Source organism: Oryx dammah, unplaced genomic scaffold, assembly GCF_014754425.2.
Source record: "Oryx dammah isolate SB20612 unplaced genomic scaffold, SCBI_Odam_1.1 HiC_scaffold_1, whole genome shotgun sequence".
Classification (NCBI taxonomy): Eukaryota; Metazoa; Chordata; class Mammalia; order Artiodactyla; family Bovidae; genus Oryx; species Oryx dammah.
Genome location: NW_024070185.1, coordinates 74,436,907 through 74,463,363, shown reverse-complemented (window position 1 = coordinate 74,463,363; position 26,457 = coordinate 74,436,907). Strand labels below are relative to the sequence as shown.

General features: G+C 49.4%; 1 protein-coding gene across 3 annotated transcripts in view; it reads right to left on the bottom strand.

The window, feature by feature from the left end:
* LOC120866428 (dynein intermediate chain 1, axonemal) overlaps positions 1 to 26,457 on the bottom strand; it is a 68,896-nt gene that overhangs the window by 17,830 nt on the left and 24,609 nt on the right. For all 3 annotated transcript variants that reach the window (XM_040244165.1, XM_040244159.1, XM_040244175.1), the window contains exons 4-12: positions 26,324 to 26,404; positions 20,728 to 20,854; positions 20,369 to 20,478; positions 19,866 to 19,985; positions 18,071 to 18,130; positions 16,656 to 16,790; positions 11,727 to 11,811; positions 8,328 to 8,445; positions 8,006 to 8,049 (exon numbers count right to left, since the gene is read on the bottom strand). In XM_040244165.1, coding sequence (XP_040100099.1) covers positions 8,006 to 8,049; positions 8,328 to 8,445; positions 11,727 to 11,811; positions 16,656 to 16,790; positions 18,071 to 18,130; positions 19,866 to 19,985; positions 20,369 to 20,478; positions 20,728 to 20,854; positions 26,324 to 26,404 — 880 coding nt within the window. The remainder of the gene's footprint in view (positions 1 to 8,005; positions 8,050 to 8,327; positions 8,446 to 11,726; positions 11,812 to 16,655; positions 16,791 to 18,070; positions 18,131 to 19,865; positions 19,986 to 20,368; positions 20,479 to 20,727; positions 20,855 to 26,323; positions 26,405 to 26,457) is intronic.

Sequence of the window (26,457 nt, the reverse complement as noted above, 5' to 3'; positions counted from 1 at the left end):
ATGAAGGGAACTGAACTGGGCAGTGGAACAGTCCCTCGTAGCTCCTTTTGTTCATTACCCAAATCGTGACTGGGGCCTCCCTCTGGGCTGAGCCTGGCAGGGACAGGCACAGCCCTCTGGAGACATGGGCCTGCCCTTGGCGGCTCCTGGTGTGGTGACAGGGAGCCAGACCCCTGAGGCTGAATGGGCAAGCCCTTGCCAAGCAATCAGACTCTGAACTGCCATGCCAGAGGTGAGCTGTCGACGCCCTGGACGCCCTGTGGCCTGGATGCCAAGCAAGACTGATGGGAGGAGTGGGCAGGCAGGAGGGTGAATGAAAAGGTGGGCAGTTGGGTGACAGATGCTCAGGCTAAGGATTTGGATGCTCTCCTTGCTGCCCCAAGGGTCAAAGGCAGGCGTGATCCCCACATTTGCTCTCACTATACCCCAGGGATCTGGTCCCTTGAGGGACAGCAGCAATGACTCGCTTTTTCTAGACACACTTCCAGCAGCCCCTGCCCTGCCACAAATGTGCACAGAACCTTCACAGCCAGTGGAACCAGGAAAGGAGGGTTGGAAACCCTAGGTTGGCTCAGTAACTCTGCAGTGTGAACATCTCTGACCTGCTCCCAGAACCACCAGATGCTGAACTATGGCCCCCAGATTATATAGGTGGATAAACTGAAACCCTGGTCTCAGAGAGTAAAGAAGAATCTGCCTACAATGCAGGAGACCTGGGTTCCATCCCTGGGTCAGGACGATCCCCTGGAGAAGGGAATGGCTGCCCACTCCAGTATTCTTGCCTGGGAAATCCCATGGACAGAGGAGCCTGGCAGGCTACAGTCCATGGGGTTGCAGAGTCAGACATGACTGAGCGACTAACACTTTCACTTCAAACTGAGGCCTGGGGGTAGAAACGATGTGCCTGAGTACATTAGGCCCATCACTTGATGCTTATCACACCCAATATCCTGTTAGTTACCCTGCTCAAGGTAACAGCGCGAATCCAAATTTTACATGAAAGTAGAGAAAGGAGAACAAGGGGGCACTGGACTTCTGGGGGCAATGGGGTGTCTGGCAAAGCAAATAATCCCTCCAGAATCTGGACAAGTGGATGTGTAAAGGCCAGGGCAGCCACTTGTGATGAGAGGAAAGTTCTGGCAGAGAGAAGCATGGATTTCATAAGGCAGGGACACAGAGAGTAAGCAACCAGCCACACTAAAGCCTTAGATCCTGCCAGCGCTCCCAGGCCACACACATCCTGACGGTAAGCCTCCCGTTCTTAACCTGGCTCAAGTGGTCTCTGTTACTTTCAACCAAACAAGCCGTCCTGACATAAAGATCACAGCTTCTAATCATGGTTAGACCATGTGTTTCCTGAATGCCAATTCAGGGCTTTGTCTACCAAACCACACCAGGAAAACAGAAAAACTCTCATTCAGCTAGGGCTTCCTCTCCATATTATCTATGATGTTCTTGTCCCTGACTCTGGACCCCTATGAACCCTCACTATTCTATCCTGTAAGTGTACCCAGGGTGATGTCAGGGCCCCAATTTGCAACAGTGCTACAGGAGAGCATCATCCTGTCTTCCAAAAGTCCTAACGTGACATCACTACTCAGACCACCAGTGGTCTCCATGTGACATCATCGCTGAGGCTACCAGCAGTCCTGGTGACATCACTGCCCAGCCTGCCATCATTCCCAGTATGATGCCACTGACCAGGTCACCAGAAGTCCCAGTAAGACATTGACATCAAGGTCACTCCCAGTGCCTCAGTTCCCAGTGAATGGTAGAATCCCATCACGTTCAAGGCTCACAGAGCCCTGGGCTCTGGGGTACTTGATCCTGAATCCCACAAACTACCTGGCTCCCCAGCGCAGGACTGGAAGGTCCAGCGACACAGATAGAAGCCCCCAGTTCCACACTCCATTATATAAAGAGGCAGGAGCCCTGACGTCTGGGGCTCGTGAAGGAATTTCAGGTTCCTCTGGGCCATGGGATTTCAGTGAATCTCTGTTGGCTGGGTGGCAGGGAAAGAGGAACAGAGGAAGGGGGAAAGGGAGAGAGTGAGGAAGGGAGAAGGGAGAGGTGATAAACCGTCTGGCCTGTGACTCCAAGACGGGGAGAGGGAGGGCCACTGGTCTGGCCTTAGCTTCACTTTGTAATTTTGCCTTCTCCAAGAAGCCTTCTAGACCATTCGGCTTCTCCACTATGAGTGCCCACCTACCCCCTGGAATTCCTCTACCCATACTCTATTATTACAGGTGTATTACTATTACGAGCAGATTTTTCCTTAGCCTGCCACCAAAGGATGGAGCGTGGCCTGGCATGGCCCAGAAGACTTCCTGTCTCAGAGGGAGAGCTGCCTCCTGCTAACCCTGCTTTGCTGGATAATCTCTACCGCCTCTCTGACTCTAGCCTTCAATGATTCAGGAGATTTGGGTGAGGAGATTCAAATCCCTAATAGAGTATGATCTGGCCATTCTCAGAAAGCCATTGTCTCAGGGGAAGGATGGCTTCATTCCACAATCGACTGAAGCTCTCACTCCCCTCAGCACCCTCTCCTGGGGCCCAGGCAGCGCCACTACTCCACCCCTGCCCAGAGCTCTAGATAGTAGGGGGCAGCTCTGGAGAGTCCTGGCGGTCAGGAGAAGCCTGGGATTCTGCTTAGGATTTAGGGAGTGCAGAGCAGGCAGAGGGCATGTTGGGGCATCCGGCTTAAGCCAGGCCAGTGGTCAGAGAGAAGTAGGTGCCAAGCTGCAGAGACAAGGTTGCCAAGCCAGCGACAGCCAGCAGGCCTCCTCCTCTCTTCCTGCAGCTCCCTGACGAATCCGGCCCAGGGCTTGAGCCCAAGGCAGCAGCTGTTTGATGATTCCCTTATTAAGTCATGTAAGAGGCACTCAGAGGGGCTGTGGTGGGCAGAATAATGCCCTCCCCCCATGTCCATGTCCTAATCCCCAGAGCCCATAAATATGTTACTTTGCACAGCAAAAGGGATTTTGTAGATGTGATTAAGTTAAGGCCTTGAGATGGGAAGATTATCCTGGATTATCTGGGTAGAGCCAGTGTAATCACAGGGGTCCTTATAAGGGAAGGGGGGAGGCAGGCAGGTCAGAGCACTGACACCAGAAGCCGACGTCAGAATGAGGCACTTGCTAGCTGGAAAGAGGCCACAAGCCATGGAATACAGGCAGCCTTGAAGCTAAGAGAGACAAGGAAATGGATGGCCCTCCAAACCTCCAAAAGGAACAAAGCCCTGCTGACACCTGATTTTTGCTCAGCAAAACCCATTTTAGACGTCGACCTCCAGAACTGTAAGACAATAGATTTGTGTTGTTTTGAGCTGTTATGTTCAAATCAGTCAATCCTGAAGGAATTAACCCTGAATAGTCATTGGAAGGCCACTGAATGGCCTTCCATGGAAGGCCAATACTTTGGCCACCTGATGCAAAGAGCTGACTCATAGGAACAGACCCTGATGCTGGGAAAGACTGATGACAAGAGAAGGAGACAACAGACGATGAGATGGTTGGATGGCATCACTGGTTCAATGGACATGAGTTTGAGCAAACTCTGGGAGATAGTGAGGACAGGGAAGCCTGGTGCGCTGCAGTCCATGGGGTCACAAAGAGTTGGGCATGATGTAGCGACTGAACAACAACAAAGCCCTTATGTTCGTGGTAATTTGTTACTGCAGATATAGGAAACTAACTAGGTCACGGGGAAGTGTGACCCAAACTCTACTTTCAGGAATCAGAGGGAGAGGTCACTCAACATGGTTGTTCTCTTGCTCCCTGCACATCCCCCAGTCAACCAGCCCCTGCTTCACCTCCACCTGCTCACATGACTTTCCAATCCTCCTAATCACAGGGCTTACTCAACAGCTACCTAAGTGCTTGCCCCCCACCCAGCGCTGGTTTCCCTGGCGACTGATGAGCCAACCTGATGTCAATTTCCCTATAAATGGTAGGCTCCTCCTCCCCCAGCAGTGAAGGTTTTTGCCACGTCCTGTCTGCGGCCTGACACATGTGGTAGGGACCTTTTGCTTCTGACCTACAAGACTCCCTATCCAGTTACGTTTAAGTTGTGGGTTTCTCGATCACTTTCTCCTTCTCTGGTCTCACAGTGGGGCGATGTGGGGCTAGCAGGTCTGTGGCGGGGGGCAGCCCAACAGGCCATAGATGATACATTTGCTAGGGTGATTTGGAAGCAGTCCCTCTAGAAATCAGGGGGATGGAAGCTAATGACCCCCAGCTCTCCTGCTGACAATAAGGAAACCCTTCTTCAGTTTCCCACATCCCAGCCCTGCCCTCTTGGACTCCAGGCACAGACTGTCCCTTGGGTTAGGATTTTCAGTCTCCAAAGGCAGGGGACGAGCCCAGGGCTGCCCCCAAGAAGGGACATCAGTGTTACAGGGTTCCAAACTGCCAGTGTGACCCTGAGACTGTGGTGCCAGGCTGGATCCTGCCTTCCAGCATCTGGGCTTTTCCTAGAGCTCTCACCCAATTAGGAGTTGGGATATTTAAATAGTGTGGGAAATAAGAGCAAGGCCTTGGAGACAGAATACATCAAGCGGGACATTTAATTTGATTTAGGGAAAATGAGGCAAACATTTGAGAACCTAAATAACTAACCAGTAATTAAACTAACAACAGGAATGCCCTTGCACTACAACCCGGCGAGCACAGTGGCCTTTATGGACTGTATTTACAAAGAGACCTGACAACATAATTAGTCCTGTAAATTTTACGCAGCCTGCAGCTGAGGAGTGATGGATTTTGTGTGTGGAGGATGAACGGGGAGAAATGAGGTGGATGAATTTCCATTTTCAGTAAATGAAATTAACACTGCTTAATTAGTGAAGCTGACAAATAAATGACCAGGGAAGATTTAAATCCCTTACAAGTAGATCCCTGGCCTGGGCAGGCTGAGGGACCGGCCAGGAGGCAGTGGGACAGAGTGGGAATGGGTGTAATACTGGGGCTCAGGGCCAGACTTTGGCCACTTTTGTGGGTGCTATCCCTCCGAGGCTGGGCTGAAGGTCAGCTGGCTCATCCACCCTTCTAAGACATGACCCGCTGGGAGGTTTCCTCCCTGTCTCCTGTGTGAGAGCCAGTCAGGACACACACACGGTCTGATCCACCATCCCTGCCTGACAGATCGTGAGGAGTCCCCACTTCCCTGCTGTGAATGGCCTAATGAGCTAGGGAGCATCCCCTCAGTGCAGCAGGCTGACACAACTGCACCCCAGCTTTGCCCCGTGGGCCATCTCTTCCTAGACTACCTTCCTCTGCCCTCCAGTGTTCCTCCATCTGCTCTCACCTGCTGACAGCCTTTCTCCACTCAGCTGAGACACGAAGCCTGGCCCCAGGGGGAGCCCCAGTCTCAGCCCTGTATGCAGCCTGACATGCCCACCACCTGGTACCCAGCAGCCACGAGGGAAGGCAGGTGTGACTGCTCTGTGATGTTGCAGGCAATTGCCCAAGCTCTCTTCCCCACCTGCTTGCTCCCAGCCTGGCTCCAGCCAACTGGCCTTGTGCCCGAATGTGGGCTCGGCCCCAATCCTTCCTAGGTACCTGCCTTCCCCTGCCCGAGTCTTATTTGATCAGGTTAGAGAGTCAACATTGGGGTATCCCAGGCAAAAAGAGTCCTGGGCTGAACTCATCAGGGTCAAGTCCAACAACAAACCCAAACTCTCACTTCAGAGTTTGTCCGCATGAGGCAAAGTCTGATGATGGGAGGCAGGCATCTGGGAATTTCCAAAGATAGGGTAATGGAGGCTGGTGAGCAGCTGCTCCTCACAGCAACCCATGCGGGCATTAAGGTGCCTTTTTCCCGGCCTTGGCTTTGCTCACTTTCTTCCAAGGAGACACCCAGGTATTTGCAGCATGGGGCTCCCTGGGGCAACCTCAGGAGTGAATGCAGGAGCCCTTTGAGTCCCAGTCCAGCCTGGCTCTGCTCAGGCCTCCGCAGGGTGGTACTGAGACGTGCAAGGCTGTGAGGAATAGATGCCCAGTGGAAAGCTGGTCAACAGCTCCCGTGCCAGTGAGAATAATACCACCGCCTCTGCTGGGCCCAGCTGTCTAAGAGAAGAGGCGGAGCCTCGTCTGACTCCTCCCTGTCCCCAACAAGCCCTTCTCTCTGCAGCCCTGCCGGAGAGCTAGGAAACAGAAAGACCGACAAATCAGCAACATTCGTCCTTTCTGTGCAGACGGTACCTACAGCTCAAGGGGCACATTTGCTGCTTTTCTTCCACGTGTGTCTCATAACATGACGGAGGGTACCAGGCGTCAGCCTCTCCAGGTCACCAGAGGAAAAACCAAGGCTCAGAGCAGCTTTCAGCTCCAGGTCACATCACTGGGAAGTGACCCTCCAGCCAGAAGGTCTGCAGCTGATAGTAGTGCTACCCAGACATGTGGGTGTGGCCGACAAAGGACAAAGAGACCCTTCCAGGGTGCATGCCTGCTCAAAAGAGGCCACTGGGCCCATTGGAATTGGGGCCATCAATTCCTGGTGGGGGTGTCACTCTGTGCCACTGCCTCTGGCTAACACTGCCCCCAAGGGCAACCTCTATATGACCCCAGCCAGCTGACACTCCACTCTGGCCCTCGGTGAAAGGAGGAGATGGGAGAGCTGAAGCAGTTTCTCCTCCCACCTGCTGGGGAGCCTCCCCACTCTCCCCACCTCGGTCCTGGGCAAAGAGCCTGGGCTGAGAGCAGCCCCAGAGAGGGGTCCACACCCACTCCTAGGAGGCCCGCTCAGCACCCGGCCCACGTCCAGGCCCAGTAGCTGCAGCAGGGGGAGGAATGTGCTAGCTCCCTGCCAGAGGGGGTGGGTGCCTCCTGCTTGGCAGCAGCCCACCCTCGGGAGTGGGGACACAAAGCGGGCATTTAGGGCATCCTCGGAGGCGGCCCAGACCATGAGACTGGGAGCAGCTCCAAGGGTTTCCTCCCTGAGAGGAATGACAAACACCCACTCCTCTTGGCCCTCGCCTCCCTCCCCCACCCCGGGCAAAGAATGGGCTGGGCGGACAGGCGGTCTGAGGGGCAGAGACCGGGAGCTTGTATGCCTGCCAGCCAGCAGCAGCTTGGAGAATGGGAAGGTTTTTCTGTTTGCAGAAGCTCATTCTCTCAGCCAGAAAGCGCGCTGTCAGCCGGGGGAGCTGCGGCTTGCACGAAGTCTGGGGCCCTCTCCTGTTAGGAAGGGGGAATGTCCAGGCCAGAGGGGAGGCAGGGGCTTCTGCAGGGCCCAGGAAACACGAAGGAAAGCCACACAGTTCCCACAGTGCTGCCTCCCACTGAGGGGTGAGGGAAGCTGCCGGGGAGAGAACATCCCATAAGGCAGTGCTCTCCGAGGGGGCAGGGGCCAGCAATGAACATCAAAGCCTTGTCCTCCACCTGCTCCAGGGGCTGCTCTGGAAACTCTCTTCACGAAGATCCCACCAGCCAGGCCCTCCCGGGTCTGGCCCAGTCCACCTTCTCATGCTTCTCAAGCCCACTTCTCCAGCTTCACTCCACGCTGGTGGTTCAGAGCCTGCCCTCTCTCTTTGGGATGCCTTCCCTAGTCTCCCAACTGTCTCTAGCCTCCAGTTTCCTGCCTGCAGTTCCTCCCTGTAGTGGTTGTGTCCCTGCCTTTCTCAAATTCCTTCAGTGGTTTCCCTTTGAGAGAAGGTCTAAGCTTCTTGGGATGGCTTACCAAGCCCTTTAGGGCTGCCCCGCCCCCTCTACAGCCTCATTTCCTCCCATATCTCTCCTGCCTCCCGACCTTTGCTGCTGCCTCATATGGAAGTCCTCTGCCCCTCTTTCTTCACCGTAGTAACTCCTTCGAGGCTCATTTTGGCATATTCCTTCACGCAGCACTAATTGCCAGTGTGACGGTGGGGCTTCTCCCCTAGACTGTGAGCAGTATGACTAGACCTTAGTCATCTCTGTATCTTTCACACCTGGCAAAGAGTTCTGCACTGAGTAGGTATTTAGTGTTTGTTGGTTGAGTAAGCAGATGAACAAATAGCCGGATGACTTACAGGAGCCATGGCCCACTGCAAACAGATCGTTGTACTTTGGATTCCTGCAAAAGAAATAAGAACCCATCAGCCTAGGAAATGGACATGGTTTGCCCATGGATACAAGCCCTCCCATGTACACTGGTGCCTTAACTGCACCGCAGACAGACACTGTTGACCTTAGAGACCTAGGGCGGTTCCATAAGAATCCCAGTCTCGCTTTTTCCCATAATGCTATGTGTCACCTTCAAGGTGGCTGAGCTTGGGTAGGAGCTGCTTGCTTGTGGCTTGGTACCCAGCAGGTGCTCAGGCACTCCAGGTTTTCTGCAATGCTTCTACTCACCAGCAGAGGGCGGTGACGGCCAGGCGCTTCGCTTTGTCATTTTGGAACTTCCAAAGAGGCAGCAGGGTACCCTCCTGGTCCCGATACTCGTCAGCCGCATCCTCATAGTACTTAAAATCTTAAACACACACAAACTGAGTCAGTCCTGGACTACCGTTTTCTGTCTGTACCTCTTTGGCCAAAACAATTAACCTCTTTGTGTGTCCGAGTGTGAATCGTAAGAATACCTACCTCAAAGGACTACTGTGAGGATTCATTGCTAATACAGGTAAAGTACTTAGGAAAATAAGTGGCACAGAGTAAGCTCTCTGTAATGTTGTTGTTACTGTTATTGTTGTTTTTGGAGGTAAATGACACTAAAGTGGCTATATCCCTGAGGATAAAATTCCAGGTTTCTCCATCTTCATATTCACTGCCAAGCCCACCACAGTGAAGCCGCCTGGCTCCCTCATAGGTGCTCTGAACTCAAGTTCATCTCCTGCCCTAAACTCGCTCTACCTCTCATTTCCTTTAACTTAGGCAGAAGCCGCACCCATCTTTCTACTTGTCTATACCAGAAATTTTGGTAATCCTTCACTGACCTCTTTTCATCATTCCTCATATTTTCCTTCTGATTATCTTTTTAATCCATTCACTTCTCTCCAGCTCCATAGCCACAGTCTAGGTTCAGTCCCCAACAGCCACCACCCAGACTACGACACCACCCTCCCAGCTGGTCTCCCTACCTCCAGACTTTCCTCCTCCAGTCCACATTCCACAGAGCCATGAGAGGGAGAACAAATAAACCAGTTCCCCACTGCCCTGAAAAACCCCTTGGTGGCTCCCCTGGCACAGGCGCTTCCTGATTGAACCAAGGCTCCAAGCCACTACCATGTCACCTCCAGCCAGCTGTTCGCATACTCCGTACATCAAAGTATCGAAAATGCTCTGCTCCTCCTGGAAACTCCCACTCACTCTAGATCCAGATCAAGCTCCTCCTCTGTGAGGCCTTCACTTTGTTGCTGAGCAGACAGAGTTCACCTCCTCCTCCGCCCCACCCCTGCCTCTGGTCTGCTGAAACACGGGCCACACAGCGGTGCCTCTTGGTGTCCTTTTGCCTGTCTCCCCCAGCCCACAGCTCTAGGGGAACAGGAAGCACAGTGTTATCATCTCTGGACCCACAGTGCCTAGCACAGGGCCGGCCACAGAGCGGGCACCCGGTGATTGTTCAAAGAAGGCAACAAAATATATCAACAAAAGGAAATAGTTCTCAGTCTTCTTTCCAACCAAGGGTGCCCCGGTAGAAAATGATCCTCTCACCCACCATGGTCAAGGATAGGCCCAGGCACAGCCCCAGCCTCTCTCCCAATGTCCCACACTTTGATGTTTGGGGACTTACACCAAATCCTCAAAAATGGCTCAGAATAAAAAAAGATTAGAGTGGTCAGAGGCGTGAGGCTTGATCACATCAGAAATCCCTGAGCTTGGGCTGTATTTGAAAAGACTTCATTTCGGAGAGATTAATTGGTAACACTTCTGTTTTCACTTCTCCTTCACAAATACACTTTCCCAAAGGGAAAAGTGTATGCAATTAAAAAAAAATCAAAGTTCAATGCATTTTTATGTGCCTGTGTTCTTATAAATGAAAAAGGTTCACCAAGGCCAATTTCTCCATGGATATTAATCATGTTTGCAGCCCTTCAGTGGGCTGCTTGCAGAGGCTGGGTTTCAGGAAGCCAAGCTGTGTGAGTGACAAATTCATTCACAGCTGCCGTGTACTTTTGACAGCTCTGAAAAGCACTCAAGGTCGTTTTCCAGCCTGAATGATAACAAGGGGGCTTGTTTAGGCGGCTGGTCTTGGCAGCCCTGGTTTCTCTGTCCCATGGGTGAGCAATGAGCATCAAGTCACGGAGAAGAGCTCTGGGCTGTCAGCAGAGGAGATCAGCCAGCAGTGGGGAACTGCCAACTCCAGGGAGGCAGCCGCTCCAAATAAATGCACAACCTCTCAGGGAAATACAAGCCACTTGGGAATGTGCTGTTCATGCCATGGGAAGGATTCCGTTTCCCTGGCTCTGTCAGAGACACCAGAATTTCCCAGGCCCCCAGGATTTAAGCATTTCTGAATCAATCTCTTGCTTCACCACGTCACTAATTAATCACTTGCATAGACCTACTGAGTGTTTATTTGAAATGTCTCTTCCAGATCAGTGACTCCGTGGTCTTGTGCTGAAGTGCTTAGGCTCTGGATCCGGGGGACCTGTCTTCGAGTCCCAACTGTATCCCTGACACCTCAGGCTAGCTGCGGTTTGGAACAAGTGGCAACCTTTCAGCCTGAATGTCTCATCCATAAAGGGGAGGTCATAGTGGTATTCACCTGACAGGGTGGCTGTCAGGATGAAATAAAATACGTGTAAATGGCACAGCACAACACCTGGTACAGGGCTGTTCCCAGGGAGGGCTGGTGCTTGTTTTTCATACTATAACTGCTCCTTTTTCTCCATTGCTGAAGATGCATTCTGAGTAAGGTGCCGGGAGGCCCACTCGACCCACAGCTGAACCTCATCCTCGCCTCTGCCCCATCTTCTGCCTCGTCATACCCTCCCCCTCCTCAGCCCTGCTGTCCTCAGGCTCTGTTCCTGTATAGAGGAAGCTTTGAACTCTGCAGAGAAAGCTCAGATTCCCTGTGCGATATTCAAGGCCCTTTCTTAACTGGCTCCAACCATCTCTCCAGCCTGAACTCTCCCCACTTTCCAAGAGAGCCCCTGTCAGAGACAATGAGCCTGCTGTCCCGCGTCTCCAGAGTCCTTTCCATTCATTTTCACTACTGAGTGAGTCACTGCTCGTGCTGTCCCCTGCCCGAACGTCTGCCCTCCGCTAATCTCCCACTCAGACGCCACTTATCCCTTGGCGTCCAGCTCAGCCCTCCCCAAAGCCTTCCATGACCGTGGCTGTGCCTCACTTCCTCCTCCTTCGTTCTGGAGGAGACCAGAGCAGTCTGTGTCTGCAGTCTAGCACTTAGACTGTCCCTAAAATGGGCAGAGCAGAGAACAGGACACGGAACTACGAGGCTTAAGACCCAGGTTTGGGTGCCCTTGGCCTTGGCTTCCTCATGTGTGAAGAAGGGATAAAATCTCTGCTCCAATGCCTCCCATGATTGTGGGGAAGATGACATTAAATAACTAGCGTGCAGGTGTCTTTATGCACCATTGTCAGATCACATCACGACACCCATTTTTTCTTATGCCATGGTTCCCGTTTGAACTGTGTAAGTCTTATTTCCCTAGTGACGTCCAGAGGAGGGAGGGGCTATTTTTCTCCTCTTGCCCCTGTAGGACCCAGCATGGGACACTCAAATACTCACTTTGTATGAGCGATTTTTAATAAAGTAATAATAGCAGTTGCTGGCACTTTAAATCTTACCCTGAGCAACATCATCATATGTGTTTTGGTTGACCATCCGCTCCACAATTTTAGCTGCTTGAGTCACTTTGGTGATGTCATCACTCTGTGGAGATACAGGGGCCACCGGTCCTCATAAGCCACCATTCTGGAAGGTCTCTCCCTCAGCTGCAGCCCTGACTTGCAATTGGTTCAGCAAAGCCTCTCTGACCCCGCCCACCCCAGATAGCTCTGTAAAGGTTTTCCTCACCACCCTTTTCCAGGAATGCCCAGCTCACAAGTGGCACAGGGAGTCTGCACTGCCATAGTTGGCCCCTAGGTAGAGCTTGCCTCCTGCTCTTTCATCCTGAGTTTATTCTGGAGATGGCTCATCTCTAAGCACAAGACAGGGCCCATGAGGAGAGCCCAGAGGGGTACTGGAGGGGAGAGCAGATAGGGCCGGGAGGAGGCTTCTCTGGTGGGGACAGAGGTTTCAGCAGCCTGAGCAAAAACAAGGACTCCCATTAAAGGTCCCAGAAATCTTGTGGTCCAACTTATTCAGTCAAAAGTTGAGGGGCATGTAAAATAGATAGCCAATGGAAATTTGCTGTATGACTCAGGGAATTCGAACTGGGGCTCTGTAACAATCTAGAGCGGTAGGAAAGGGTGGGAAGTGGTTGGAAAGTTCAAGAGGGAGGGGGCATATATACACCTATGGCTAATTCATGTTGATGTATGGCAGAAATCAATATTATAAAGCAATTATCCTTCAATTAAAAACAAATTTTAAAAAAAGTTGAGGGGAAGGTCCAGGGAAGGGAAAGAGACATGCCTTTACTATAGGGAGTATGAGACAGAACTGGCTTCTAACTCAAGGCCCTGCCCATGGCCAAAGGCAAAGCAGGAAGCTTCATATCAGGGAAAATGACTCGATCTGAACAAAAACCAAATTCAATATCATGTGAAACTCCATACGTCCTCAATGGAACACCACTACAGCAGGATGAAAGAGGAGCGAAGAGTTTGGGGCTGGCAAGACAGGTCCAACATGTCTAGGGCAGGTGGCAGGAATGAACCAGTGGAGTGGACAGCCCTCCAAGGGGGCCCCAAAGGGCCACAGCTCTCTGGGACGTGCTTTCCCAGGACTGACAGCATTGCGCAGAGGTTAACAGAATGGGTTCTGGGGCCACACAAGTCTGCATTCCCATCCCCTCCCACAGACTAGGAGCCCAATGGCAACCTTAGGTATGTGAAGGTCTCCGTGATTTAGAATACTCCTGCTACAGCAGGGATGGATGATGCCTTCTGCATCATAGGGTCATTATAGGACCCTAATACAGGTAGGATGTGTAATAATCAGCGTGGTGTTATTCACCCAGTGCCCAGTGGTAACAGTGATGGTGGTGTCAGAGGGAACATGCAGCCTGGTGTAGTGGGGACTGACAAAGTCACACTTGGGGGCTGCCCTTTGAGACTCTTTCATCAGTTTTCGAAACTGCCTCCAGAAAACTCACCAAGGACATTCATTGGAGTCTTATAATCATAAGCCTCAGAGCTCACCTGGAACCAGCTACTCCCCTTACCCCTTGACCCAAAGCAAGAATCTGTCCCCCTCAGCAGCTTCCTGGCAAGTGTTTCTCCCCATGCCAGGTGGTATTTTGTGTGGTCAGACAGCCTGTTAACTGAGACCTACTTCCCTGAGTCTTATCCCCGTGGTCCTAACTCTGTCCTCCAGCCACAGAAAGGTGTGTGTGCCGGGGGACAGCTCCTCTGATGTGGGAGGACAGGGCCTCATTCCTCAAGTCAGTACTCCCTCAGGTGGCCCCGTCCAGCTCCATCAGCCTTGGTGGCCTCTTAACAGTCAATACCTAGGATCAAGCAAGGACTATCTTGGGGGCTGTGCATACATCATCTTGGGTTCTCAAGACAAGCTTGCAAATCAGGTATCATTAGGCTGTTTTCTTGGGCTTCCCTGGTGGCTCAGTTGGTAAAGAATCCACCTGCCAATGCAGGAGACACAGGTTTGACCCCTGAGTCAAGAAGATGCCCTGGAGAAGGAAATTACAACCCTCTCCAGTACTCTTGCCTGAAAAATCCCATGGACAGAGGAGCCTGGTGGGCTACAATCCATGGAGTTGCAAAGAGTCAGACATGACTTAGCAACTAAACCACCACCACAGATGAGAGAACAAGTTTTTAAATTTTTCAGCTCGGTGACAAAGTCAGGATGTAAACTCAAACCTATGGACTCCAGGGCCCATGCTCTGAGCCCCACACAGAGAGCCATCCCTCCCCAGATGGCCAGCCTGGCCCTGGGAGATTCAGGGCTCCAGGTGTGCTCTGAGGAGAGAGTGTGGTTCGGGAAACTATGCTCCTGGAGCAGACGTGGCTCTTTATTGGTTCTGACTGAACTTGTGGCCTCTGAGCCCTTTCCCCCATTCCTGTCCTAATTGTTCAGATCAGAAAAGCTTGCATTCATTTCTGTACATTCACCCAAATCATTAATGAGACAGAAACCTGAGATCTAACACTGCAGACCTTCCTCAGGGTATCATGAAGTTACTCTGCTTTTTCCTCTCCCATACTTTTGAGCTTTACACCAACCTAATCAGATCCAGGTCTCTAAAGGGGTATCACTTTGTTCACATGCTGAGCCTAAACAAAGGGGAAGGCAACTCTTACCTCCACTCTGGTCTGGACAGACAGCCTGTCCTAGTACTTGGGATCCATGGTTAGAGATCAGTTCCCTTGGGGGAAGGCCAAATAGAATACTAAAGTATTATTTTTAATTAATTTATTTTTATTTGAAGGATAATTGCTTTATAATAATGTGTCAGTTTCTGCCATACATCAACATGAATCAGCTTGGAAGAAAAGTTATGACCAACCTAGATAGCTTATTGAAAAGCAGAGACATTACCTTGCCAACAAAGGTCCGTCTAGTCAAGGCTATGGTTTTGTGGTCATGTATGGATGTTAGAGTTGGATTGTGAAGAAGGCTGAGCGTCGAAGAATTGATGCTTTTGAACTGTGGTGTTGGAGAAGACTCTTGAGATTCCGTTGGACTGCAAGGAGATCCAACCAGTCCATTCTAAAGGAGATCAGCCCTGGGTGTTCTTTGGAAGGAATGATGCTAAAACTGAAACTCCAATACTTTGGCCACCTCACGTGAAGAAGAGTTGACTCATTGGGAAAGACTCTGATGCTGGGAGGGATTGGGGGCAGGAGGAAAAGGGGACGACAGAGGATGAGATGGCTGGATGGCATCACCAACTCAATGGACGTGAGTTTGAGTGAACTCCAGGAGTTGGTGATGGACAGGGAGGCCTGGCGTGTTGTGATTCATGGGGTCACAAAGGGACACGACTGAGTGACTGAACTGAACTGAACTGATAGGTATATATATGTCCCCTCCTTGAACCTCCCTCCCACTCATGGAAGCATATACACTACCATATATAAAATAGATAGCCAGTGGGAATTTGCTGTATGACTCAGGAAACTCAAACTGGTGCTCTGCGACAACCTAGAATACTAAAGTATTAACTGGCTATGTTATACCCCCAGTATCCTGCTTCACTGCATTTCTTTGTCCAGAGGGCTGGAATCTGCCTACATCACAGCTTTTCGTGTTAGCCAAGCTGGAAGAATCTGCTGTGGTCCTGCCTCCCTGAGGGTGTTAGACACCAATTCTGGTAGGGTTGAGACCTAAGGACAATTTTCAGCCTTGGTCCAAGGGATCTTTCTTTAACCATGCTCCCACTATAGAGCTCATAGCCAAACCCTGATGGATCTTCAAGTGAATCTTGACCCAGGCCAGTAACCCCCCGAAACCCCTAAACTCTAGGGAATGGTGCAGGAGAGGTTAAGGGTCCAGACAAGGCAAATGCAGGGCCAGGACTTATCTTTCACCTCAGGGTTCCAATACCAGCACAGTCATGATCACCAAGTGCTTGCTCTGATTACATGAAACTCAACTGGACAGCTCCTATTAAATCAGGGCCTGGAACCCTCAAACCTCCCCTAAAATGTGACTTTATCCTGGGCATGGAAGTGAGTGGAAGTGGGCATACTTCAGAGAAAGGGAGAGTGCGATCTGGATTCGATTCCAGGGTGGAGCAGAACTACTTCCCTGAGAGCTGGTGGGAGCTCTCCAAGGTGCTGAACGTGACCTTCGCTTTCTGTGGTCCTTGTCCTTCCTGCCCCGTTGCAGGTCAGACTCATCCTGATCTCCATATTGGGACCCTGGCTCCTGGCCCAGCTCCCTCTCTATTGAAGGGACACACATGGCCCCTCAGTATCCCCCTGTGGTGACCATCCCTGCAGTGACTGTTCACTGTAACTTCCATGATGAACCCCAACCTGTGCTGGCTACTTCCACAGTGAGCTCCCAGCCATGACCTCTACTATGACTCCTGCATAGCTCTTCATTGCGAATCCAGCCCAGGGCGGCCACTCATTGGCCTGGACTCTCTGGTACCTGTGATTAGCTCTGACTTGCCTCCTGGACCTAGAGAATTGAGTGCAAGTAAACCCAAGGACTGAAGCCCAGGAAGCAAATCTCCCTCCCAAACCTCATGAGCTTTGGCCAAGGAGGTGGAGCCTTATCCTCACATGCCACTCTGCCCTGGGAAGCCTCCCCAGCTCTCCCAAGGTGCATATCAAGCTTTTAATACCATCCATCTCTCCTGCTGTTCCCTAACCCAACAATTCTGAATTCCTGCTAGCCTCCAGACCTATAAGAAATTGTGAGGGGTCGGGGAGCAGGAGGAATGTGTGGAATGCCAGAGGCAGTTAGATCTCTCCTCACACTTTCCTACAAGGCAAGGGCTGTTCCTAAGTATCACTAGCATGCCCCCTGCCCTTAAGTGTCTGTGAAGTCCTACCAGACAGCCAGGCTTCTTTCTACCCAGGAGCCAAGAGCCCACTCAGTCATTCTCTGTGACAGAGCCATGGGAGCCCTCACCAAACCTGGGACTCCATAGATGTCATCTTCCTCATGGCCATTTTCCCCATCTTTTTAGCCACTGGGGTCTTTGTCTTCTCCTTCTCTTTAGTCTTTTCCTGCTTCTCGAGCTCTTCCATGTAGGCATCGTAGATCTCCCACTAGGCAAAGACAAGATGAGAAGGATCATCTCAGGGCAAAATCTTCACCTGGCCAGCTGCTCTTCAGCCTTTAGGGCTTCAGGAGTTGATCCTAAACCCAGTCACATGCCTTCATAGCATCCTCTACTTGGCCCACTGCTATTATGCATTCAGTGACACTCACTGCTAATGGTCAGCTCTAGAACAGGAATGAAGGGACTCTCAGGGCATCCCTGAAAGCTGGGCTTTCCACCCTGCAACCCAGGGGCTCAGTTATCAGCTGGAGATCAGTATCATTCCAGCCTACTACCTCTGCCAGGCAGAACAAATGGGCAGTGATCAGCTAGATCACCTTTTTCTTAGTGGATTATGAGACTCTGAACTAGGAAATTTTAAAAATGACCCCCCACTATAGAGATGGGATAAACATATTGGCTCAGGCCTGTTGTCCACAGCCCTGATCATACTTTCTCAGCATAAAGAGATAAACAAAAGTAAAGGAATTCCTGCTAACTGGATTTGACAGCAAGAGAAGCCCAAGGATAGTAGCAGAGGAAGCTGCATGGATCTGGGGCTGGACAAATGCCCCAGGTAGCTCTGTGTGCTCCCCAGAGCTGAGCAGTCACTGCCACCTGCAGGCCAGAGAGGCACATCCTCTCTTTAGTAATTCCCCCAGGGGCCGGTCCTGCACACAGCACTGTACTTCCGTTATCTCACTCAGAGCCCTCCAGCAACCCTGTGAAGCTGCTTGTCATTCTCATTTGATAAATAAAGAAACTGAGGCATGAAGAGTGACATGGTTTGCCTAGGATCTTACAGTGTGAACAGCAGAGTCGGGGACTGAGCTCAGGTTATCTGGCACCATATCCTGCCCAAATCAGTGTGGTTATCCCATAGGACTTGAGGGGGAAGGAGGGTCTGCAGGAACATTGAAGGCTGCTGGAAGGGCAGGGTCAGAGTGCTAACACTGCAGAGTCAGTTGTGACATGCTACAGGCTGCAGAGACTCCTGGGAAATGTACATTTCCCCCAATCTTGGAGGAACTTCTAGAAACCATACCTGTGTCCCCATTGGACAGTCTTATCCTGGGCTGTTTCTGAGCCCTCTGAGTAGAGACCTACTGTCTCATGTGCCTGGAGTTCAGAGATTGGACAAGGAGCCAGGAAGAGGGTGGATGAGGAGAGCAGACTTCCAGAGGAATCTATGACCACACCAGTCTCCCTTGTTGAGGGAGCAAAACAAGGATACGGGATGGGGGTGGGGTGGGGAGCGATGGCTTTTAGACTGGCCCAGGGCCTCACCTGGTTGGCTGTGGCTGAAAAGTTTGTCCTAGGAGGAGGCTCCATCTGACATTCTCGGTCCTAGAGAACAATGACAACAGGTGACCCACAGAAAGCCTCTTTCCCCAGTGGTATAGCCACATGAGAAGCATTTTGCTTGGACTGAGGGAGAGGTGGGACACAGCACTGGGGAAGTAAAGAGTGGCCTGGGCAAAGGACAAACTGATGCAGTGAAAGCCTAGATTTTTCATGCAAGCCTCCTTCAGAAGAAGCCTAAACTAGAAAGTAGGGCCACTGAAGCCCGACTGTGACAGTTTCAATCAAGAAGAACTCCAAGTAGGGGATGGACAGATCTACAAGAAGTCGGGCCTTGGCCAGCCTCTGGATGCTTTGGTCAACCTCTGGCCAGCCTCTGGATGCTCCAGTCAACCTCTGGCAAGCCATTGGGCCAAACTTCCTCACCTCAAGGTGATTTCTCCCATATGCTGGGGTCTCTAGCTTCACCAGGCGAGTGTACCCCCCCGCCCCCCCCCCCCTCATCATGTCTCAGATTATTCAGTGTCAGCACAGGGACTACAGAGGGTGGTTCAGTTCAGTTCAGTTCAGTTCAGTCACTCAGTCGTGTCTGACTCTTTGCGACCCATGAATACAGACAGAAAGTAGAATGGCAGTAGCCCCAGAGGACAGGGGTTGGGGGAAGGTGGATTGTTGAGGAGTTAGTCTTTAACAGTACAGTTTCAGTTTGGGAAAATAAAAAGTTCTAGAAATAGATGGTGGTGAAGGTCGAATAACAAGGTGAATATACTTAATGCCAATAAACTTGTCTACTACAGAGGGTGGTTAGGAGCTGCCAAAAACCCACCCTGCAAATATTTTCTCCCATCCAATAGGTTGTCTTTTCATTTCACCAATGGTTTTCTTTGCTGTGCAAAAACTTTTAAGTTTACCTAAGTCCCATTTGTTTCTTTTTGCTTTTATATCCTTTGTAAATATCTGCCCTCCTCCCAGATTGACTTGTGTAGAACACTGCCTTACATATGTGGGTCTCTCACCTGAAACCCTGATAGGTGCTTTCAGCCCGTACTCAGGTTCCTCTGCCCCCCGAGGCTGTAGTTTACCCATCCATCTCCCTTCCCCCGCCCCCCCACTTGCTCTGGTCATAGCCGTGCTGTGGTCCACAGCGTGTGTGCCCTTAGTCGGGTTTGTGCTTTGTCTTCCTGTCTCATTAAATGGTGTTTTTCCCCCATAGCAGTAAGTTGAATTGGTGTATCACTATGCAGTTATAGGAGAAGGCAATGGAAATCCACTCCAGTACTCTTGCCTGGAAAATCCCATGGACGGAGGAGCCTGGTAGGCTGCAGCCCATGGGGTCGCACAGAGTCGGACACGACTGAAGCGACTTAGCAGCAGTAGCAGCAGCTTCCTCCATATATATGAGCCAGGGAAATACCAGCCAGTGTATCAAAGAGACCATCAGCTTCAGTCAAACTGGCTCCTAGTCTTATCTTATCTCCCCGGCACACTCTCATCTCCTCTACCTTCCCCAAACTCTGACCTCAGCTTTGAGGCCCAATTCAGGTTTCAGTCTCTTGATAGAGGAATCCAGCTTCCTTGTTACTCCCTCTGAACTCCTGCCTGGATGACTCATAGGGACATGAACATATGCTCCCAGCTCTCCTTGGAGAGCGAAACGGTTCCATCTGCCCTGTCACCTGCCAGGCTGAGGGCTGCAGGGGTTGGGGTCAGTCCTGCTTCTTCCCCACTATGGACAGCGTGGAGCTTTGAGGCAAAGGGGCTGGGTGGAGGGTTGCTTTACCCGGAGAGGGTTATTGAAGGTCTGTGAGGCCCTCTCACTGAAGTTGAACTTGTTGGTGAGCTTTCGCTCCTTGGGCTGCTTAGGAGTCATCAATTCTTCTTCAGCCACTTTCTCAGATGCCTGAGAGGAAAAGAAAAGGCCCATAGGACCAGGACTGAGCTGTGAGAAGAAGGTGGTGTGGGGTGGGGAGTGGGGAGAAGTCGTGTCCGGGGGTAGGGTGGGAGTGTGAGGGAAGGATGATGCCAGAGGTCTTGGCACCTGTGGCCTCTTCACTTCTCACCTTCAGTCCCCACCCCCCAAGTGTCCTTAAAGCCTCCAGACAAAGCTGGAGCCGTAAGGGGTGGGCAAGTGCATGCTCAGTCGTGTCTGACTCTTTGTGATCCCATGGACTGAAGCCTGCCAGGCTCCTCTGTCCATGGGATTTTCCAGGCAAGAATACTGGAGTAGGTTGCCATTTCCTCCTCCAGGGAAGGGGTGGGATGGACAGCAATATTATACTGAACCTCAACTATAGGCACATCCGTTTGACTCCCAGCTTCAGCTTCCTTGGGCTCTTCTTCTTCTTCCAGGATTTCTGTTTCTGAAATCACCACCTTGGTGGACTCCTGAGAACCTTGGTGGGATATTGCTGTTGAGCCCAGAGTCCCACACACTCCCCTATCCCCTGGCAGGGCAAGGCCTTCTTGGTTTCTGTCTTTCAGACCTCACCTGCCCCAGGGTTCTCCCAGACCTCTCCAGGAGAGCCAGCTGTTAGAAAGGAAGAGGCTCTGCAGTGTTCAGGCTTAGCCACCCCCTCCCTACGGTGACCAGAGAAAGGGGACCGGGCTCTGGGCTGTAGCCTCAGGTTGACCCAGGGGCTTACCGGCTGCTAACTCATCACGGTAGTGCTGCCGTCGCCCTTCATCCGAGTCTTTGGGGATCAGGTTCCCGACCTGGGTGAAGTGAACTGCCAGCTGGTCCACAAAGCCAATGAGCTTGTATGTGCCTTCCTGGGAAGAAAGGGGCTGTATCAGACCAGAGGTTCCCAAAGGGCTGGCATCAAAATACAGTCTGCCTTCACTTGAAAGGCCTGAGATGGTCCATCTGTTAACAGAATTATCACTTACTAAATCCTCAGTTAACCTGAAGTTTTCACTGCATTCCAGTTTCAAGAAGAGAAAACAAATGAAGGTGTGGTTGTTTTTAAGTTCTTGTTAAGACTTTTTTTGCTTTCCTTCTAAAATTTTATTAAAGTATAGCTGTTGTATTGGGTTGGCCAAAAAGTTTGTTTGGATTTTTTCATAACACCTCACAGAAAAATCCCAATAAACTTTTGGCCAACCCAATACAATATTATATAAATTCCAGGTGTGCAATATAATGATTCACAATTTTAAAGGTTATATTCCAATTTTTGTTGTTGTCTAATAATAGTTATTATAAAATATTGGCTATATTCCTGTGTTGTACACTATATCCTTGTAGCTTATTTTATATTTAGTACCTAATAGTTTGTACCTCTTACACCCCTGCTCCTATACCACCCCCTCACCTTCCTCTCCCCACTAGAAACTACTAGGTTTGTTCTCTGTATCTGTGAGTTTGCTTCTTTTTGTTAATTCGTTAGTTCATTGTGTTTTTTAGATTCCACATATAAGTGATATCATACAGTACTTGTCTTTATCTGAGTTATTTCACTTAGCATAATACCCTCCAAGTCCATCCATATTGCTGCTAATGGCAAAATTTTATTTTTATGAGTAGTTTTCCATTGTATATATATACACCACATCTTTATCCATTCATCTGTTGATGGACACATAGATTACTTACATATCTTGGTAATTATAATTAGTGCTGCTATGAACACTGGGGCGCATGTATCTTTCTGAAGCAGTGTTTCTGTTTTTCTCAGATATATACCCAGAGTGGAACTGCTGGGTCACATAGTAGTTCTATTTTTAGTTTTTCTCCAGAAACCTTTATGTTGTTTTCCACAGTGTCTGCATCAATTTACATTCTCATCAACAGTGTACGCATCCTCACCAACATTTGTTATTTGTGGTCTTTTGATGATAGCCTTTCTGGCAGGTGTGAGGTGATAGCTCATTGTGGTTTAGATTTGCATTGCCCTGATGTTGAGTGATGGTGAGTATCCTTTCATATGCATGCTGGCCACCTGCATGTCCTCTTTGGAAAGATGTCTAATCAGGTCTTCTGCCCATCAGGTTGTTTGTTGTTTTTTTTTTTTTTTTATGTTGAGTTATATGAACTGTTTGTATATTTTGGAAGTTAACTCCTTATCAGTCATATCATTTGCAAATATTTTCTCCCATTTAGTAGGTTGTCTTTTTGTTTTATCAACCATTATCTTTGCTGTGCAAAGGTAACCATTTAATTAGGTAACCGTTTAATTAGGTCCCATTTGTTTCTTTTTGCTTTTATTTCCTTTGCTTTAAGAAACAGATCCAAAACATGTTGCTACAGTTTATGTCAGAGTGCTCTGCCTATGCTTTCCTCTAGGAGTCTTATAGTTTCCAGTGTTACATTTAAGTGTTTAATCCTTTTTACATTTATTTTTGTATATGGTATTCGAGAATGGCCTAATTTCATTATTTTACGTGTGCTGTCAAAGACATATTTTAAAATACATTCTTCCAACTCTGAGTAACTCTGAATTGACCTGTCACTGACTCCTTCATCCATGTCAAGAGATTCTATCTTGCCTCCCTTACCAGAACTCAGAGAGGTCACACATAGTCATCAAACACACCTGACCTGGCCTTTTCTCCACTCTATTTAGTGGATGCCAGGGCTGGATAGATCCTCAGAGATACCAAGTCCCCCATCCGTTAAGAGGATCACAAAAATGTAGAAAAGATTGGGGCTTGCTTGGCACTTGTCAAGTCACATGGCAAACGAGAAACATGGCTACTATTAAAGCACAGGCAACCTTGTTCATTCATTTGTCAACAAATAATTTTTGAATAGACACAATGTGCCAAGTATTTCCTAGGTTCTAGAAATACAAAGCTTAGCAAAAGCAGATATGGTCCCTGCTTTTATAAAGCTTATAGTCTGGTTCCTCTAGGCTACCTCCTTAGTGGTCAGCATCCTAGCCCTAAAGTTTGAGAGCAGGGGTTTATTCCTTTTTGTATCTTATCTTACTGATTTTTGGCTGTGCTGGGTCTTTGTTCCTGTGTGGGGGCGTTCTCCAGTGGTGGTTCATGGGTTTCTCGTGTGGTGTGTGGATGTCTTCTCTTATTGTGGAGCACGGGCTGTGGGATCAGGGGCTTCAGCAGTTGTGGCTTGTGGGCTCTAGAGCATGGACTCAGTACTTACGTCACACGGGCTTATTTGCTCTGAGGTACATGCGATCCTCCCGGAACTGAATTCGTGTCTCCTGCATTGGCAGGCAGATTTTTAACCACTGGACTTACAAGGGAAGTCCCCAGCCCTTTTCAAGTCATACAGAAAAGTATTACCTTTGTATGGCACACTGAGATAAACTCACCACAGAGGAAACCAACCCATGGGCTGGTACCAGGCCCACCTGTCCCTGGAGAACAGAAAGAATCACTATTTCTGCACACAGAATGGGACACTCTGCCTTTAAAAGTCACCATAAAGCTCTTCCTCTCTCAATAACACAGATGGATGGGGAGATGTGACAGTGCAGTGCTTAAGAGCATGGTCTGTGGATGTGGGCAGAATTGGATCCAAATCTTGATTCTGCTCCCTATTACCTGCATGACCTTAGGCTTAGCCACTCTAAGCTTTAATTTCTTCATCTGCAAAATGAGAATGAGTAGTTTGAAGGATAGTTAAGTATTGAAAATAATGAAAGCAATCTATCAGGCACTCAAAAAGAGTGTCTGACACATAATAATTGCTCAGTAAAAATACTAGCTATTATTTTGACAATGGAGATGTCCATGGGAATAAATTATCCATACAGTTGTCATTTAAGATGTCACCTCATCCTGTCCCCAGTAGTGACTAGGACCTTCCTCTTCAATTTAGGGATGGAATTCAGATTCCATTGCTTCTGTGCAAGGAGGAGAGGCATGCTTAGATCTGAACACTCTGCCTCCCCAGGCCAGCACTTCAAGGGAAAGTAATAGCTTTGGAGACCTAAAGCTCTTAGATCTCAGGGAAGGACTTGGAGGCCAGCTCTGTGGGAGGAATGCCAGGCAGGCCTGGGAGGCTGTTAGAAAGTTGGAGGAGGTGAGCCTTCTTGGGAGCCCACGGCTACCCAGCTGGCAGCTGACACACAAGAATCTTTTCTAATAACTGGGCTTCCAAGAGGGCAAGAGAGGTACATTGACACCAATCCTCTGCCTGTAGCATGCCTCCCACTGAGTCCCAAAGAGATCCTCTTTCAGAGGTCAAAAGAACAGGATCTCATAGAGCACGCTGCACTCCAGCATAAGATCAGGGACGTGAGGCAGCTTCTCTCTGCCACCTACCCCCTGCCTCTTAACGGGCTGCCCGAGGGACACCATGAGCACAACTCATGAGTGGGACCTCTCAAGAAATACACCTGAATTTGTCCCACCTCTTTGTGGAGGGGGTGCCTACTCAATCTTGAATAAAAAGCAGTGTGTTCACAAAAAAATTCACAAAAACTGGTACATGAACGTTCATAACAGCATTGTTCATAACAGCCAAGAAGCAGAAACAATCCAAAAGTCCATCAATTGATGGACATTCAATTGAGTAAATGAAATGATATAGTCATACGACTGAATATTATTTGGCAATAAAAAGAAATAAAGCACCGGGACATATTACAGCATGGAGGAACCTTGAAAACAGTACGCTAAACGAAAGAACTCAGTCGCAAAAGATGACATATTATTTGATTTCTCTTGTATGGAATGTCCAGAAGAGGCAAATCTCTAAAGCTGAAAAAGGGATTAGTGGTTGCCTAAGACTGGAAGAAATGGGAAACTAGGAGTGGCAACTAAGAGGTATGGGGCTTCTTTGGGGGAAAACGAAAACGTTCTAGAGTTGCTTGTGGTGATAGTTGCATAATATGTAAATATACAAAAAGCCATTGAATTGTACACTTTTAAATGGGGTTATTCTATAGTATGTAAATATTATATCTCAATAAAACTGTTTTTAAAAAAGAGAAAGAAACTGCTCATAGTGTGCTGTCAAGGAAAAGGACAGGAGAAGGAGGTTTAGTTTCCATTGTATATTCATTGCTCTTTCAAATCTTTTGAAGCAAAAAACAACAACAACAAAAAAATCTTTTGAAGCTAGTACCATGGGTTTCTAGATTTCTTTTATATATTCAAAACTCTGTATCTGTACGTGTGTCTGTATACATACCATTTTTTTTAAAGAAGTGTTGTAATGTTGCTTTGCTGCTGCTGCTGCTGCTAAGTCACTTCAGTCATGTCCGACTCTGTGCGACCCCTTAGACGGCAGCCCACCAGGCTCCCCCGTCCCTGGGATTCTCCAGGCAAGAACACTGGGGTGGGTTGCCATTTCCTTCTCCAATGCATGAAAGTGAAAAGTGCAAGGGAAGTCGCTCAGTTGTGTCCGACTCTTCACGACCCCATGGACTGCAGCCTACTAGGCTCCGCTGTCCATGGGATTTTCCAGGCCAGAGTACTGGAGTGGGGTGCCATTGCCTTCTCCTTTAGAGTCAATCAAACTAGTTCAAATTTTGCTTTGAATCCTGGCTATGTGACTTTTATAATTTGTTTTATCTGTTTACTCTTGGTTTCCATAAAATGAAGGTAAAAATTGTTCCTATAGCAAAAAACCTGAGGATTAATGAGATATCCTATGTAAAAGTTCTAATATAGGGCCTGACACTGCCACACTGGCTTCTGGAGACCCAATGATTGATGTTAGTGACTAACATACATTGGAAAAGTACTTTTCCTACCAAATTATTCACTTCAGGATTCTTGAAAAGAGTGGCTCTGCAGGGCACTTAAGACAATGTAATTAGTGAGACTGAAGGAAGATTCATAAAGAAATTTCAAAAATCTCTAGAAAACTCCAGGTAAAATCTCAGAGTTTCAGCCAGCGAATTCACTTTAAAGGTGATCTCTGCAAGAACTGAGAGGCAGGACTTCCCTGGTGGTCCAGCGGTTAAGAACGTGCCTGCCAATGCAGGGGGACATGGGTTTGATCCCTTGTCCAGGAATATCCCACATGCTGTGGAGCAACTAAGCCAGCGAGCCACAACTACTGAGCCTATGCGCCATAATTACTGAAGCCTTTGCCCTAGATCCCGTGCTCTGCAACAAGAGAAGCCACTGCAATGAGAAGCCCGCACACCGCAATTGGAGAGTAGTTCTCCGTTGCTGCAACTAGAGAAAGCCTGCAGGCAGCAACAAAGACCCGGCGCAGCCAAAAATAAATTTTTTTAAAAAGAGCTGAGGGGTTTTTGCAACATAGCAAGTCACCAAGCCAAGGAGCACCCAGAGGCCTCTACTCCAGAGAGGATGACTTACTTTGAAGCTGTACCTGACGATGTTCTGGGGTGCATGTGGATTGTTGGCTGTCAGAATCCGGGTGAACTCCTCCTTCAGCTCCTGAGGGAGAGAAACACCAAGAGGGTCAAATGTAGAGGCCCCCACCCCCTCTG